General features: G+C 35.8%; 1 protein-coding gene across 2 annotated transcripts in view; it reads left to right on the top strand.

The window, feature by feature from the left end:
- Positions 1-19,338, top strand: part of LIN7A (lin-7 homolog A, crumbs cell polarity complex component) — a 128,163-nt gene that overhangs the window by 77,548 nt on the left and 31,277 nt on the right. For both annotated transcript variants that reach the window (XM_036912332.2, XM_036912333.2), the window contains 2 exons: positions 12,074-12,145; positions 14,417-14,626. In XM_036912332.2, coding sequence (XP_036768227.2) covers positions 12,074-12,145; positions 14,417-14,626 — 282 coding nt within the window. The remainder of the gene's footprint in view (positions 1-12,073; positions 12,146-14,416; positions 14,627-19,338) is intronic.

The raw sequence follows: 19,338 nt of genomic DNA, 5'->3' as shown, positions 1-19,338 counted from the left end.
GCATCTCCTTGAGCAAGGGAAACAAAAGAAAAATGAACACATAGTACTACATCAAACTAAAAAGCTTCTGTATGGCAAATCACACCATCAACAGAACAAAAAGGCTTCCTAGAGTATGGGAGAATATATTTGTAAATGACATATCCAACAAGGTGTTAACATGCAAAATATATAAAGAACTCACATGCTTCAACACCCAAAAAGCAAATAACCTAATTAAAAAATGGGCGGCGGATATGAAGAGACAATTCTCCAAAGAGGAAATTCAGATGGCCAGCAGGCACATGAAAAGATGCCCCACATCATTAATCATCAGGGAAATGCAAATTAAAACCCCAGTGAGGTATCACCTCATACCAGTTAGGATGACCAACATCAAAAATACTAAGAACAACAAATGCTGGTAAGGATGCGGAGAAAGTGGAATCCTCCTACACTGCTGGTGTGAATGTAAACTAGTTTAACCATTGTGGAAAGCAGTATGGAGGTTTCTCAAAAAACTGAAAATAGAAATACCATTTGACCTGGGATTTCCACTCCTAGGAATTTACCCAAAGAATACAAGTTCTCAGATTTAAAAAGACATCTGCACACCTATGTTTATCACAGCACTATTTACTATTGCCAAGATATGGAAGCAACCTAAGTGTCCATCAGTAGATGAATGGATAAAGAATATGTGGTACATATTCATAATGGAATATTATTCAGCCATAAGAAAGAAGCAAATCCTACCATTTGCAACAACATCGATGGAGCCAGAAGGTATTACGCTCAGTGAAATAAGCCAGGTGGAGAAAGACAAGTGCCATATGATTCCCCTCATTTGTGGAGTACAACAACGAAGCAAAACTGAAGGAATAAAACAGCAGCAGACTCACAGACTCCAAGAAGGAATTAGTGGTTACCAAAGGGGAGGGGTGTGGGAGGGCCTCTGGAAGGGAGAGGGGGAGAAGGAGATTGAAGGGTATTATAATCAGTACGCATGGTATGTGTGGGGTCACGGGGAAGACAGTGTAGCACTGAGAAGGCAAATAGTGACTCTGTGGCATCTTTCTACACTGATGGACAGTGACTGCAATGGGGTATGGGTGGGGACTCGATAATATGGGTGACTGTAGTAACCACGTTGTTTTTTCATGTGAAAGCTTCATAAAAGTGTGTATCAATACCTTAATAATAAAATAAAATAAATAAAACATTACTTTAAAAAAAAAGCAAAGCAAAATGAAAATAAAAATAAGTCAAACAATCTGATTCCAATTTCTAAAATATTTTTGTATTAGGAACAAATTTCTATGGCTTAAAAATCTTATGCATCTCCAACGGGATTTTCTAATTCTTATTTTTTATGAAAATCAGAGCCTACTAGTTAACATGACTGTGGCACTAGGATTCTGATGAGTAAAGATTATATATACAATCTGTTTTTGTGTTTGAATGATCTGGCTATGATCTAATTGGTCAAATACTGATTTTAAGTTTTATACTCTGTATTTTCATGCTTATAACTTACAGAAAATCAGGATGAGTCTAATGTAAATTTGGCATTGAAATTGATCAGGAAATAATGATAAATAGTCTATTTCTCTTTTCTATTGACCCCTATCCCATATCTTTCATTTTTAACAAACTACTAGTTACCTGTAAATGGGCCCCAATTTTGAATCTATTCAACAAAAGTAGAGGTAGGTGTAACTAAGTATCAATATATAAGCTACCGTGAAAAGGATAATTGATAAACTTTTCACACAGAAATATGAGCAGGCCTATAGGTAGACCACTTTACATTTTTCAATCATCTTTTCATAAATACATTAGGCACATTTATACATATAGGCACAGTTAAATGTGATGGCACTATTAAAATAATGTGAAAGAATATTTAATATATAGGGAAAATATTCCCAGTATTTTTATTGAAAATCAGATTATAAAAAGTATATATATATATAAACAACTGACTAGATATTGGTGTTTAAAAATCAATAAACTGACTGGAAATAAATCCCCCAAAATGTTAACAGTGACTGTATCCTGATATGAAATTATAAGTTATTTTAATTTCTTACTTGTAAAGTTCTGTGTTGTACAGATGTTCCATATTGTATATGAATTCATTTTATGGTCAACATCACTTTTAAACAACTTATTTCTTTGTATTCCCTTTCTTCTAAATATATTTCATTTGAAAAGCAGTATATATAAGTTATTTAAATTAAAAGATCCTTTAGTTCCATAGGTTAAGCATAAGACTAAGGCTCAGCTTATAAATTACACAAATAGATGTTGGAGCCCCTCAAGACTCCCATTGTCTGGCTCTAAATTTCTCCTAGAGGATAACATATACACAAAGGGTTTCAGTTGCCAATTAAATAGAGATCTCACAAATTACCAAAATATGCCTTATAGCCTATATTCTTCCTCTGATCTTCAGAACTACATGTCTAGCGTCTATAGCACATCTCTTGGAGATCACACCACAACTCAACAAACATCATCCAAAGTCAAATTCATTGTCCTGCATCCCTGCCCATGCCACCAAACTGGACCTCTTTCCATCTTTGCTCAGCCAGAGCCTTACATTCACCAAGTTTTGTCCAGTTTACTCCTCACTGGCACCCACTCTTCTGCTCTGAGCTGTATCCAACATTCCTTGCCTGCCAAACTGTAAGTCTCTTTTTCAACCGTAATCCATTTGTGATGTTCCAAATATTGTGTGGGACATACTTAAACTTTATTCATTGAAATTTCAATTCAACTGGGCAATCTTATTAATAGCTATCATAAATAATTTTAATTCAGTCAACTGAATAATTGGGTAGGTTCTTATTAGAGTTAAATTTTTTCTTTGTTGTTCCTTAATTAGCTGGTATGATTCCTACTACAGTGGCAGTGTATGCCTAATTGACCCAAAATGATTAATTTGTTTTTCAGGTAGGGACCTGTTTTAGAAAGTAGAAAGTGATTTTACAGCCCTTGCCAGCTTTTAAGTACACTGCTATATTTCAACCCTGCTGAGCCAGTTTCCTAGCACTTTGGGATCCCTTATGAGATTTCACATCATCGGAATCTAATCAGTAAAAAGAGGGAGATTTTAAGCCCCGAACCTCATTTGAATTTTACCCAAAATAAACAAATAGAGATGATCCAGTCCCTTTGAATGGTGTTGTACTAATTAGAAATGGCATCTTCCCCAAATTTTACACAGGCATTTCCTGTCACAGGGAACTCTGGCTGTATAACAAGGACAAGATGGGAACAGATGCCTTAAGGGAATTCATTTTTAGACAGCCAGAAGGAAAGCGATTTCTCCCTGGTGGCTTGACCAGCTGCCATGTGGACCCTGTGGAAATGCTCTGTTTTTGGTGATCTCATTTTTCCTTGCAGTTATTAAAGGATTTGTACAAAGTATTTTATTTGTACTATCTTATGAAAGTTATATGTGTTAAGTATCCTCTAGGAAATATAAAACAATTATTAAAATAAGTAGAGAAAATAATGTCTAATAGTATAGTTTATACAATTATAGTCATCCTTCAGTTTTATAGTTTCACAATTATTCTTTGATATAACAGAATAATGAGTTGTGAAACTCTAAAACTGAACAAGGTATTTTCTATTTCCTTTGGAAAATTAAGTATATGGTATAGTCATTTTAATTCAGTTAAAAACAAGTGATACAAATAACTTCTGGAAATTGCAGGGTTGATAGAGATTCTGACGACTCTGTTACCCAAGATACCAATAGTCCTGCTGCTTCCCTGCCGAGTTCCTACAGAAGTAAAAAATGCAGAAAAAAAAAGAAAAATCAACTATATGCCATTTACTGTCAGGCACAAGGGGGCGTTTAATGCTCTTTGTCAAGTGGTTCCAGAATACCCTCCTCCTTGAGGTCCTCTCCTCCCTCCCACGTCAAGAGAGTGCTAGGGGGTGTTCTTGCTGGACCCTTCTCACTAAAATTAACCTATGAACAGCATTTCTGAAATCCATATTCCATTGTAATTTAGCTAGGCCGATGGCTAGGTATTCAAAGGCATCATCTTTTCAGAAGTATTTCTCATTTTCCTGGAAATCTAAGCACGGGGGATCACTCCCAATTCGAGACAACACTTTTCCTTCAGTCTCGTAATACTATTTTGTATAGTAATTACTAGTAATACTATTGAGCCAAGTTTCAATTGATGTGGAATTATTTCTACAAAACCCCCTAGTATAAGTGGACCATCTGTTTGGTGACTCAAGGCCTCTGTCTGCTTTATTCTGGCCAAATGAAGTGCAGTCTGCACGGCCACGTGAGCACTCAATTTTCGCTTGCTCGTACTGCATTCTTCAAAATGCAATTAAATTTAGAACCACAAGTTCTTTTTTCAGATCCCTCCTTTGGCCTAAAATCTGCTTTCAGAAAACCTGCCATGTTTTTCATTATATTAGGATAAATTCATTGTTGTCCAACTACCCAGGTGGCCTTTGGTATAAAAAGATTACAGGGGTGGGGCTCAATCATTAGTTTTAATGTTATAAAAATGTTTAAATATTTTAAAGTCATATACCCCATCAAACAACTTTTTCTTTATTCAACGCTGATCTGAGTTTCCAAATCTGAGAAATGAAGAAAGCCATTAAAAATTATAAATAGTTGTAGATGTAAGTATCAGTCTTAATACTTATATTGGGCCTTTTAAAAAGTACATTATTAACTCTTTTTAATAAAAGTCATACATTTAACGAGGCTTAATGAACACTATAATGTGGTAGGTCTTGGACCATATCATTTTCCCATTTGGACTTTATTTCTTATTTATTTGCTGAAATACTTCTGGTCAGACGTCTTTCCACTTTTTCTCCTCCTAAGGTAACTTGATCTAATGTCATTTTCATTTTTCACAATGTTGCTTTAAGATTTATTTCTTAATTTTGGTCACTGATATGGAGGGCTTTATTTAATCCTATTGTAATTTTATTGACATTTTAGTGGCCTGCCTATCCTTGATGAGGCACTACAAAATCTCTGGAGCATCCAGTTTGAAAGAACTGTTAACATCCATTAAAGTATATTTGTTGCTTTCCACATTCATAAGGTTTGAAGGAAGTATTTAATTTGTACTATCTTGTCAGTTTCCTATCATATTAAATACTTTCTAAATATATGTAGGTCTTTGTATTTCAAAACTCTTACTTTTAGTTTCTAAAGTCATGAAGATTACATTTCTGAATATTTTCATCTCTTAAAAAATATTTTCTGCTTTTTTTTAAGTTGGTTTATTCAAGTAAAATTGACATATAGCAATATTTCCCCTTTTCAATTTATAATTCTCAGAGTTTTAATAATTGCAAGTAATTATCAACATTATGAAGATATAGAACAGTTCCAAAACCCTAAATATTCCCTCATGTTTTGTAGTCAACTCCTCAATGTCCCCAGCTCCTGGCAACCTTTGATCAGTTTTTGGTCCTATTATTTTGCCTTTTCAGAGTGTCATGAAAATTATTATAGAGTCTGGTGTCTTTCATTCAGTAACATGCATTTGAGATTCATCCACATTCTTATATGTATGAGTATTCTGTTCCCTTTTATTACCCAGCAATATTCGATTGTATGGTTATAACTTCATTTGACTATTCATTCACAGTTGAAGGCTATTTGAGCTGTTACCAGTTTGTGGCTGTTGTGAATAGGGCCGTTATAAGCATTTGTTCCCATTCTTTTATGAATATACATTTTTTTATCTTGGATAAATAGCTAGAAGTAGGTGAATCTTATTGTAAGTGTTTTAACTTTATAGAAAACTGTTATCCTGTTTCCTCAAGTGGCCACACCATTTTGCATTCCCACCAGCAATGTCAAGAGTTCTAGTTGTTCAATATTCTTGCCCATACTAGGTATTATCAATATTCAAAAAATCTAGACACACTAATAAGTGTGTAGATGTATCTGATTAGGGTACTAATCTGAATTTTTCTAGTTACTAGTGATATTGAGTATCTCTGATGATAAGTATCTTTTCATATTTGCCACCCACATACCTTCCTTGATGACATGCCTGTTCAGATTTATCCAATTTTTAATTGGGTTGTTTTCTTACTATTGGCTTTCGAGAGTTATTTCTGAGTTCTGGGTATGGGGCCTTCATCAGTTACATGTTTTGCAAACATTTTCTCCCAGTCAAGTTGTTTCATTTTCTCAAGTTTTTCAAACAGTTAGTTTCAGCTTTTTTTAAAACTGCAGTTTAATTCTATCCTCTATCAGGTTCTTAGCCCTATATTAACAAGTGAACTAAGAAAACAGAATTGTAACTATAGCAAAGTTCTATATATATATATCTATATATATATAGATATATATATATCTATATAATATATAGATATATATAATATCTATATATAACGTTTACTTGAATAGCATAGCAATCAGGAATTATCTTGGCTGAAAGAAGCAGAAAATCAACCTTCAGTGGTTTAAACAAATAAGATCGTTTTTCTTCATTACAAGTTGAGAAAAAGGCAGCTGCTTATTGCAATTCAGAAGCTCCATGTAATTGGAGTTGGTACCTCTAGTTTCCTTGGACTTTCTCTTGCAGTGAAAGGTTACTACTATAGCTGATTATATCCACAATGAGGACAAGACGCAGAGAAGGGAAAACTTCCCCTGAAGCTTCTTACTGACTTTCAGTTGAATTCTCATTGGATAGAACTGGATCCACGTGGCCAGGCCATGCTGGAAGAGGAGGTTAAAAATGGGCGATGGCTAAGATGAGCCTACCTAGTGTCTGCCCCACACAGCAATTTTAAAATAATATCAAAATACAAAAGGCAGTAAACTCCAAGAGCTGAAGACTGAACGATCAAGATTCAACTTTGAACTCAAGATGTTTTCCATACTTGCTGGCCAAGCCGCTAAATTCTGAAGGCCTCGTTCCAACTTTGTCTGAGGCATGCATATAATAGTAACAATAGAAATGCAACAACTATTATGATAAAAGCATAATAGAAATAATGCATTGTGGTTTATGAAGCCAGATACTTTATCTTCTCTGACTGCTTCTTAAAGATAGTGGGAAACTAAGATGCATAGATAGTTTGTTTAAAGTAATCCAGGGATCCAGGATGAGAAACTCCTGATATAGATTTGTCATCCCTTACTTACCTCTCGGTACTAATCAGGGATTTCAAGATCAAGAAGAATGATTCAGTATAAAGTTCATACTGTGACACTGTCTCCACAGCCTATGTTAACATGAAAGCTCAAAAGTAAAAACCCTATTGCATTCGAATTTTACCTGTTTGGCTTAACTATCTAAATAGGAATTCTGTTGTAAACTTCATAGATAAGCTTAAGCCTCCACTTCATCTGTACTTTCTATTCTCTCAGTGATTAAATTTCCACCCAGAAAAAGTAGTCTTGTTTGCTTTTTAATAATAAAGAAAATTAAAATTTTGGATTAAAAAAATTTAAAACAAGTCTTCTATAGTGAAAGGTAATGTTAATTCAAAGTTTTAGAAGCAGCCATTACATTTTTTCTTTCATGTTTTTGTGCCTAACACATTGATAGAATAGCTTCTAGCCACACATGTCAAAAGACATTGAGCTGTACACAGATTTGTGCACTTTATTATATGTCCCTAAATAAAAAAAACTCTTAAAAATAAAATTTAAAAAACTGCAGATGGGTCAAATATTTAAACCTTAAAATTAAAGTACCAAGAAAGAAAAAAAGACATTACCTTCTAAATGAATGTTGACTGAGTGACTGAATAAGTGAATCAACTCAGTACAATTCCATTGCCTCTTTTGAATTGATGTATATTTGTAAATTTTCAGTATCTTAGAATAAGTACTAAGTTTGCAAAATGCTGTGGAATCGGTGAGATTTATTCAAGGTTAGGAAATTACTGATGCTACAATGTAAGCTAAAGCTCTGTACAGGAGTTTCTGTAAATTCTTGATTTTCACCAGGAATTAAACCCATTTTGCCCATTGTAACATGCTTAGAAATGCTGGAGCTGAAGTCTTCCAGAAATTTGGAGTGCCAACAGATTCTGGAGGCTATAAGCCCCACTCTCCCTTGCTCAAGCCCATCTAGCCCTTGTCTGTTTTCCCGTTAAGAATGCTCTCAGGGTGTCTGGGAAAATACTCTAGCGTTCCATAATATCTTTCTTCAAAATTTTACAAACATTCCTACAATTGCCCTTGAAAAGTAACATAGGTAGGGATATGTTTTGTCCATAGGAAACAAGAGGCTAGGAAACTCAAAAAGTAGCACAGTTAATGAAAATAGAATAAATATCTCTAGGCTTTGACTTGACTCTATTACTAGACCATGTCCTTTTCAGCCCACTTGTGAAAACCAACTAATCAGAATCTATTGAGTTTTATGGAAGAAAAGATTTCCATTAATATTAGACTTATTTTTCTTAATCTTCATATATTATAATAAAAAAAGATGACTAAAATGCTATTTCATTTTAATCTTGAATGATGAATATTATGCTCTCAGAGTTGTACATTTGCAGCCAATTGTGTAATGATAGGCACCGTATGAAACCTAGATGCCTTTATTCAATACATAAATACTTGTGACATTTCCAAGTTTTTGTTTCCACACATGCAGCCAAAATAGTAGTGGCCTAATGGCATTTTAATATAAGAAAGCCTGGTGTGATTGGAAGAGGAAGGATTTTGGAGGCACTTAGCTATGTCTCTCCATACCAAATATGCCACTAATAGCTGTGTGATCACAGGCACGTTACCGTCCCTGGGCCTGCTTCATTGTGTGCATAGTGCCTGACTCTTAAATTTTGACATTTGAATTAACTCATATGCTTAGCATTGCACTTGGCTTAGGGTAAGTCCTCATTCAATGCACACCAGAATCATGATAATTTACTCCAAAAAGTATTGAGCATTTGCAAGCCCCTTTGCTCAGTGCTATACAAATGTGTTTTTAGAGCTTACTAATTAATACATATAAGAAGGAATGATACAGCTTGGTTCTTTAGCCCCGGAGTTTCTCAGTCTTAACACTATTGACATTTTGGCAGTTAGTTCTTTTTTGGGGAGAGGGGGGCTGCCCTGATGACTGTTAAGTGTTTAGCAGCATCTTGAGTCCCCAGTACTAGCTGCCAGTAGCACCGTCCCCCCTGTCATTTAGGACAGCCCAAAATGTCTCCTGACATTGCTAAATATCCCCTTGGGGACAAAATTGCCTCCAGTTGAGAACTATAGTCTTCCATCAATTTTCTATAAAAAGTGTTTGTGGACTTCTAGTCCTAGAAGATTCTTCCCAAAAGATTTCTGAGTCAAAGAAGCTCAGAAACATTAAATAACAATAATAGTGATAATAGTGATAGTAATAATAATAAGTAATTTTTGAGAAACTTACTACATACTGCAAACTGTGCTAATTTCATTTAATCCTTAAAAAAGACTTAGAAGTTAGTTGCAATTCTAAGGCATATTTTTCAAATGAGAAAACTGAGCCCAGGGAAATTAGTAAATAAGTAGTAAACCCAGGCAGGGTTTGTTTCTAAGCTATCTCCAGGATCTGTGCAATCACTCATATACAGTATTGCCTCATGCATACTCCACTTTTTAATTCACAGTTCAGATTGGGATATTAAGGATAATTATTCTTCACTTGTATTTGCTTTCTTTTAGGCTTTACAAAGCTTTTGTTTTAATCAGAAACTCATGACAACCTAATTATTTGCTAATGATAGTCCTCATAAACATCCTTGGATGAAAGCAAAGATATCACTTTTCCTGAAAAAGATAACCAAAATGACTCCAGACAAATTCAGATATGAATCCAAGGAGGGAGAGACTTACTCCTCTTGGGGGAAGCAGGGAACGTGAACAAGGAAAATAATATTCAAATTGGGCCTTTAATCATTATGTTAAACTTGGATACATAAGAGTCTTCCAGATGGAAGGACATTTGAAACAGCAAACGGCATGGGCAAAGACCTGGGCCTGTATGAGGAATAGGAGGAGAAAAGGAAGTAGGGAAATAAGACGAGACAGAAGGCTGGGTTCTGTGTTGTTGTGGCTTGCTTGTCTCCTATAGATATTTGACTTTGCAACCTTCACGCTAAGGGCGGCCAGCCAGCCAAGAGCACAGTAGTGGCACGGCCAGGTAGGCACTTGACAATGGTGGCTAAAGTCCGTAGTGTTCGGTGCTAGGGAGATCCAGTTAAGACACTAATGCAATGCTTTATGGTAAGTGCTAAGAGATAATGAGGATAGGGTGAAGGGGTCAGATTTGAGAGTGTTTATTAGCAATAAAAGCAGAGTAGGAAAAATCTTCCTCTTAGATGGTCGGTAAGAGCAAGTAAGAATTTATTTTTAGAAGAGCTGTCTGTGCAAAACAAAATGATGCACTTTCAAGGAAATAACATGGAAACACGCTGAGCAGCTATTCTGGTAACCGGGAGAATTTGCATTAACAAATCCTATTAACAAATTCCATAAATGCTCTTCTAGAAACCAGATCCCTTCCCCATTATACTTCCCACAGAAATTGAATACCCCAGTTATCTAGTGAGGTGTAAGGCTAAACAGTAGATCCTGAATAGTACTCCTGCCTTTGTAGTCCAGACCACTTTGTCTATTTTCCTCTAAACGTGCTACCTGGGAAAGATGAGTCAGCATTAACGGACATTCAGCCAAATGTGTTTGAGAAATGATGAACTGGCTAAGACACGTTGGGAAGAGATTGGTCCCAGACACTCAAAGTATGGTTGTTGAATGGGTGAATCCATCAGATTTTGAATTCACTTTGATAACTGATTTATGCAAGTGAAATGAAATTAGCAAAAAGTGAACAAAAATCTTCAATTGCACTTTTCTATGTCCTATTTTACTGAAAATAGCTCATGGGTCACTCTCTAAAAATACTCCAGCAAAATACCAAGTGGATTTTTACTTCTATGCATTATGCAATTGATATTTACAACTTTATTATTTAAATCTTCAAAAGGGGTATACTGCCCAAAATATTTAATTTAATTTTTTCCCAAAATATCTAAGTCAAACCATCCTTTAAGATTCATTCTCTATACTTCAGTTTATTTATGATGAAGCAATTTCTTTCACCACTGGCAGAAAGATATTGTTAATCCCTTCTCTGACAGTTTCGAAAGAAACAGTTTTTTCTAATGTTCCAGCAATTTCCATGGCTGTATCTAAAATCATAATTAGTAATAATATCTTCTGTTTAAGGAGTGCCTAGTAGATGCCAGGTGCATTGAAAGCATTACTGTTTAAAATAAAAACAACAGCCATACTAAAGAAACATCCTTGCACTTTTTTCAGATGGGTAGAAAAAGGGTCAAAGCAATGAAGTGGTTCAACCAAGACCTCATAATATTTCCCCAGTTGTATTTTAAAGCTCAGACTTGGGTGCATTAGTCAGCAAAGCCTGTGTGCTTTCTACAGTATCATTCTCCGTCCAGATTTTACCCCTACTCTTTTTACTTCATTTAAATGTTAACATGAACTCATAACTGGCTTGCTGCTCTGTGTGACTAGTTCTAAGAACCTCTTACTTGTCTTTGCTCCTGAATGTCACTTTATCTCTATACTTAGAAATTATGGTTGTGTGTAATGAAGAGTAGCATACCTTCCAACATGAGAAGAAAAGATATTGTTTTCCCAGCTTTGTGGAACGTTAGTTTAGAAGACTGTTTTTGAAGTGTTACCTAGATTCAGGAAGAAACTATACACATCGTTTTTATCACGTATTTGAAACATAGAACTATATGTCATGGTGAACATTTTTACCGACATAGTAGTATTTATAAAACCAAGTGTAAAAGAAGGATTTTATATCTGATACACATGGATAGCCAAATTAAAAACTTCTCAATAAAAGCAATTGCCTCCTCTGCCCCAACCTTCTCCCAATAGGAAGGATTTGGGGATCCATATCACCTGGCTAATTGATTCGGGCCTATTTCACGTGGTGATAGGGAACTTCTGTCTTACAGTGAAAATTTATTGTCCTCTCTGCAATGAAAGAATTAATATTCCTAATGTTCTTATGCATCCTTTTTCTTTCGTTGAACATTGTAGGTGTATCAATACATGCACGAAACAATAGCTGTTAATGGCTGTCCGGAATTCCGTGCCAGAGCCACAGCAAAGGTAAGGCTTGAATAACTTTAAAAATATACTTGACCCCAGTGATCTAGTAATTGATTGTGCGCGTGTGTGTTTCAGGTATTCTCGTGTGTACACTGTAAGAGAATTTAGACATCACTGGCAGCCCAGAGTCTAGAACCAGTACTACTTCCCAGGTAAAAATCCTAATGGAAAATTGAACGTTTCTGCTGCTTCTGTAGCTTAAGAAAGGAGAATGATTGCATTAAACTCACTAGATGTCCATTTGGCACAAGCAAATCTACTTGTTCACTGTATAATACATGGCTTTCTGACACCTTCCTCTGATCCATAAGAACCTGTTCCCTATTCACTGCATGAAGATTTATATGCATAAGTCCAAGGATTTGACTTGAGTTAGACATCTAGAAAACTCACCTGACACCCCATGGACACAGGGTTCTTCAGCGTGGACAGCTGAGCAGTGGGCAGCTTGCTGGAAGAATGTGATGTTCACCTACAGAGAAGGCCTGTCACCTTTTGTGGCAGTGACCACATTTTCTTTAAAAACTCAAATCCAGAGGTTGCAGAGACTCTGCTAGTGGAATGGTGCACCAAGAGAATCATGAAATCATCTAGAAAATAAACCGTTAGGAATCTATAATTTTAAACTAAAATCACTGATACAATTCTTACTTTACAAATATAGAAATATTACAATAGATAACTTGCTTTTTAAAGGTTTTGTCTTTCTGATAATATATAAGAAATACGAACTGGTTCAAATAATCAGAATTTTCCGTTTAACTATTTTGTGTTACATCACCTCCTGTTTGGTTTTCTCTCCTGATATTTTTTAGTCTTCATTCTGTTACTAACCACTAGGTGAATTTGTAAGAATTTGTTTTAACCCAGGCAAAAAAGAGGATATTGTTATCATTACATCATGCTTTGCTTGTACTGAAGTGGAATACACACAAAAATGATCCCTACATGGTTTAATTAAGGGGAAAGTGAATTATGTAGTGTTTTACCATTCTCATTTCTTATTCATGCAGAACAGCAGGATAGCAGCATAATGTTGCAATAGCACAATATTTTCTGGTTGTTTCTGGGCTGTCTGCATTGCATCCATGTCAGCCATTAAAATCTGTGCATGATGACAAGGTTTGCATGAGCAAATGCATGTAGCTAAAAACAAGCCATTATTTCCATATCATTCACTATCTTTCACTAAATGCAGACAGTAGCATAATGCTGAATTGATGTCATAATGCTGTGTGTGGAAAAGAACGTATAGTAGTTGGGAATCAATATTGGCAACGTTGAGTAAATCACTTTATAGTAGGCTTTAACTGTGGTTAAGACAGGTTAATGGAAGTGGAAAATGAGAATAAGGTAGAGAATGTTTTCTTGATAGAGACTACTTAAATGCTGTATTTATTTCCTTGAGTGGTGGGAACTAATGGTAAGTTGTTTCCTTCAACTTATTTTAAAAAATTAACATATGAATTTTAAAATAAAATTATGCCCATATTGAACAATATTTGTTGCATCTAGATATAGAACCATAGACTGCTCATTTTACCGATGTTTGCTATAGTAGCTGAAATATTAATGTGAAATGTAGGGAAAAAAATTCGTGCAAGAGAAGAGGACCCCTCATAATATGGACTATTGATGTGAAATAATAACAGTCTGCTTGAATCTCTTATTTTATGTTAGTTTTTATTTCCTTTTAGGCATCCTCAATGGGAAAAAAAAGAACTGAATATCCTAAGGCAGTGGTATGGCAATAGCAAGATTGTATATGTATTCAGTATATATACATACAAGTACTCATAAGTATGTTGAATAAATCCTAATGAACATTTCTATGCAAGCCCTTGGTTAGATTGTGTGGCATAAAAAGTGGGAGCTGTAATCTCTGCTCTTTAGGTGCTCATAGTTAACATGTATACATAACGATTATAGCGTATGTACACTATGTAGGTAGTATATGGTCAATCCTAGATCGGAGTCCAGGAAAAGGAGGAATTATATCTAACTGAGATAACTGGGAAATATTTTTATGAAGAAGCAGAATATTTATCATAATGGATAAACTTTAGAAAGCCAGAAATAGCTGGACAGAGCTTCAAAAGAAAGGAATCATAGATGACATCCGAGTGAAGAAAACCCCTCCCTGTTGTGTTCTTTCTTTCACAGGACAATGTTATAAAAAATAGGGGGAGATGCCTGACCTACCCCCCGCAGAGCACCTGATGAGCCTCATTTCCCTCGTGTTATTACCGAGTGACCCGTCTTTTCTTTCAGGCAACAGTTGCAGCTTTTGCAGCTAGTGAAGGCCACTCCCACCCGCGGGTAGTCGAACTGCCAAAGACTGATGAAGGCCTTGGTTTTAACGTGATGGGAGGAAAGGAGCAAAACTCCCCCATTTATATCTCTCGCATCATTCCTGGAGGGGTGGCTGAAAGACACGGAGGCCTCAAAAGGGGAGACCAGCTGCTGTCAGTGAATGGAGTGGTATGTTCATAAAATAACCAGAGGTTTTCTCCCTAAGCACATTCTTTCTGTCCCTGCTGTTAATTAAATTCAAATGTTGAAATCCTACAAGAAATCCTAAGCATTAATGGATGGTAAACCTGCAAAAGCAGTAATTTTATACTTTTTAGCCTCATTTTGTCTTGCTCAGATATAATAAGTAGGAACTAGTTGGAAAAATCATCCCAAGAAATTATCCCAACTAGTGGAACTGCCCCCATAGAATACCGCAATTGAATTAATGTTTAGAAGAACATATAATTTCAAGGCACTTTATTATCCAAAGGTACTATAAGCAAAGGCAAACAGCTAAAAATAAAGATAAAATTCCTCACTCCATTTTTTTTCATTTTAACTAAAGAGGAGGGATAATTTTAATGCGCAGATAATTCCTTAAGCCAGGTATACAGCTAAATATAATAAAAATACATTAGTCTCTCACCCAAACATTTGATCACATTATCTATTCATGTTATATATATTAGTTTTCACATGACGTTAAAGAAAATAAAAACATACAATATTTTAAAGTAAAAGTATGAACATACTTTTTTTTTCATAACCTCCCTAGTCTTGGATGCTGTCTCCTCCAATGTAATTGCAAATCAGTAGAGAGAGCTTCATGCAAAATGATTTCTCCCCCATAACTTCTACTTGCATCAAAATAAATTACCTAAAAGCATACATTTCAGAAGTATGAATAGGAACATATCAATAGTTAGCTGTCTTCTAACCTAAGATCTTTCTCCTGAAACCTTCAGATTTTTATAAACTACATTTAGGTCATTTGTGACTATTGATTTCTGCTTAGAACACAATATTCAGAGTAAAATCCATTTGGAATATGGTATTTTATCAGTAACGATGGAGTAAATTCTTATTTATTTATAGCTTGCATGCTGTTTGTTTCTTTCTTATTTTTAGCCTGACTAGTAGTTTTACAGAAACCCAAACCGTTCATACAACTCTGCCATCTCTGATGTACATCAATCCACGAATATTTTGTGGCCCTTCAGTATCCCAATTCTAAAATTACCATTTCATTTACTTTTTTCTATGTAACAATGCTTTGAGATGAGCTTTTTGTTGAACTTTAGATAACTATGATGTTTTCAAACTGTGTTTCAACTGATAATTTCAGAGTCAAACTTTCTGGCATAGGGCTCTAGAGCCAGGTCATGCAATTATGTCACAAAGTAGTCTGAGTCCCAGGGTATGCATTTACAGTGTCATCGAATGTATCGGGTAGGTCAAAAAAAAGTATAGGTTTTAAAACATGAAAAGTACAAAAAAAGTACCAAAAGTACATTAATAGAAATTGTAATTATATAAAGCAACTATACATATATATGAAATCAATTTAGTAGGTGACTGCCTTTTAACTCTCTATCAAGGGAGTTAAGAGCCTTTGTTTAGCCCACATATTTGCAGGGAGCACAGCTGTAGGCGTCTTGTAATCACCCATCCATTTCTTGCAATGGCCACTGGACTCTGTCAAGGGGGCTGCAGGGCTAGCGGGAGAATGATTTCAGACGCCATCAGGCTGTACCACTCAGCATCCATATGGTTATGGAGTAATATCTCCTGAACCTGAATTTCCTAACCTGAATAAGGGGAATCTTAAGGAATCGAAGGGCTCTGATGAAGATTAAGATGAGGCAAGATGTCTGTTGAGAACTCTCCGGTGGTGATTTGGTCACACACACCTTTACTGTAAGGCTGGTTACTCAGGAAGCTTGAAGACAGTTGGCAGTAACCCTATGATACTGCTAATGGTAGATACATTAAAAGTAAATCTTAAAACAAATTCTGCTACATATATAGGCATATTTTTGCAAAAATTTTTAGCAAAATGACAGTAAGACTCATAGAACCTCTTCCACAAGTTTGATGAAATCCTAGTTCTATGTGCATTAAGATGATTACCCTGGGAGAAGGGTCACTTAAGGCAGAGGGGAAACACTGCAGGGCTGGGGCATGTTGCCCTTATATTTAGCATCACACGACCAGAGATGCTATTAAGCTCACAGTTGGAAATAGGAAGGTTTCCTGATCAAATTTAGGCAACTAATCCTATGGTACAGACTGTGAGTATTCTTAAGATTTTCATACTCTGTTCATGCAGAGGGAATGTCTCCAAAGTCTCTAATTTTTCACATATATTTAAAACCTTCAATTTTACCAATTAAGTTTCATTTATCATGTTAGTTGAGTCACTAATTTCACCAATGAGAATCCATCTCTGACATATTTTTGCTAATAAGCAGAGCACCAGTTGCTCATTGAAAAAGGCCCAACAAAGGGTTTTATAGTGGCCTTCCTCTAGTGTTGCCTTCCTGACGTAATGCTTGATGACCACCTTGTATGGCTTAAGCTGCTACAGCCGGAGCTTAAAACATTTCCTATCCATGTACCCAAACTATAGATTGTAAGCTGCCTATTTTAAAGTATTTAGAAGTAAGTCATGTGCCTTTTAATAGTGCCTAATATTTATCAGATGTTTATCAAGAGTTTTCCTTCTGTAAATGAAAAACGTCGTGACCCAGTGGGTTTCCCGTGGTCACATGGAGAAGAGTTCATCCCAGGCAAGATCCCTGGGCCTCCCAAGACCACATCCCCAAGTCTTTTTGGTGTAAATAATACCAGTCAGATAGAAGTATTTAATGAAAAGCAAATTACTCTGTAATGGAAGGGCCAGAAAAGAGAAAAGATTAACAAGTGATCAGATTATTTCTGTTTATACTTTAAAGCATCATTTGGGAAGATTAATATGGAAAAATTTCCGAACATGCCGTTCTAAACTGAGAACAAATCTTGCAAGGAAGTGATTTGGAAGGCTGAAACAGACCTTCACTGCTTCTGTAGAAGTACTCTGGGGAAAATTTCCTAATGTCCTAATTAAAAAGTAAAGAAATTATTCTTTGTTCTTTAAACATCTGAAAAGACATCTGAGAAGATGTCTTGATTATATATATGTGGTTTTTTTTTGTTTTTCCCTGCTTGCTTTTACAAAGGATATGTCATGATGTCTGGTAAAAAATAAAATATGTTAATACAGCATGTTAAGTAACAAAGTGGCATGGGAAGAGGGAAAATCAATAAATAGAAATGAAGAAAAGAAACAGCAGTTAAGTGAGTGATTCTTTTTTTTCCTTAGTGTCTTAGAAGTCAAAACAGGAGCAAACTCAACTCAACTCAGCTATCATTAGGGAGAGACTTCTTTTCTACTCTTGAGCTCCAGAGAAATTTCCCATGTGGTTTTTACAAATGAGACATTGAATCACCTAATACAATTTTACAGAAAATACAGAGGCCTTCTGTGTATGCCTACTTCTTATCTCAACTCTCAGTAAGCACTTCGAGCTGAGTTCTCAATTAAAATTTTACACTAACAGGAGGTCAAAATGTTAGTTAGACTTTATAGCTTTATAATGATCATTTTCACTCTTTTATGCCCATGTGTTTCATCAACAATTTTGAGAAAGGAGCTCAAGGTCTGTTTATAAAGGTTGCAGCCAGTGTGAAGGCACAGGGATATTAAATACATTTAGTGATAGAATCTGGATATTAAAAAATCTCAATAGGATGATACAATATGCAAATTTCTTAAGAATCTACATGAAGTCCTGCTCCTAAGCCAGAAAACTAGCTGACTGTGTGCAGAATCAGGGAAGAATGGGTGAACATAATACCTGAAGAAAAAAACAAAGCAAAATGGGATTTCAGTTGATTTCAAGAGGAATATGAGGCAATGGGAAATAAAAATGTTAATGTGATCGTAGGGGCCATGAATGTGAATATCATGTACAGATGTGGAAGGTGGTTGGCCTGGCTCCTAAAAATGCCATTCGGCTCATACTCCGATGTGCCCCGGTCCTGGCTCCTGACTGTGAAGAACAGTCAGTCAGTTCAGAGATGAGCAGTCTCATAGATGGTGAACATATTACAGAAGGACTTGAGCTGTTTGGGATAAAGAAGAGAATATTTAGGGGAAAGATGGCTGTCTCCAGTTGTCCTCCATTGTGTGAGGTGCCAGGGGCAGAGCGGAGACCACTGGGTAAAGGTCACAAGGAAGGCAGATTTCAGCTTATTATAATAAAGGGCTTTTAACGACTGGATCATAGGACAGCATGTGTCCATCATTTGAAGTTTTAATCAAAGATTAGAAGACCACCTGCAAGAGTATTTTAAAATATGTATAGTGTGTGGAGAGCTGGAACAGTTAGATCCAGGGCCCCTTCTAACTGTGACACTGGGATTGTCTTTAGATGGGATTTTTGTCAAGACTGCTATATACCCGCCCCCCTCCGCACACACATGCCCCTCCTCATAAGAAGGGGTAAGTAGGCTCTACTACTCTGCATTGCTAGTGAGACATTTTTCTGAACAGAAAGATCAGAAAGCTACTACAATATAATACTTTTTACCTATTTAGTACTTTACAGTTTATGAACAGTATTTATATGAGATTCACCCATTTGTTCTTCTAAACATTCTCATGAAATGGGTAGGGACAGAGTTCTCTCTCTCTCTCTCTTTCATATACACACACACATACACAGACACACACAAACAGAAATGGATATACACCATCCAATACCCAACACACACATGAAATGAATTCAACCTTCATTGTGATCATAACTGATGATTACCAATGTAATAACTGGTTTAAATTTAAAAAGTCAGTCCCA

This window comes from Manis pentadactyla, chromosome 10 (assembly GCF_030020395.1).
Source record: "Manis pentadactyla isolate mManPen7 chromosome 10, mManPen7.hap1, whole genome shotgun sequence".
Taxonomy (NCBI): Eukaryota; Metazoa; Chordata; class Mammalia; order Pholidota; family Manidae; genus Manis; species Manis pentadactyla.
This window is presented reverse-complemented; position numbering and strand designations above follow the sequence as displayed.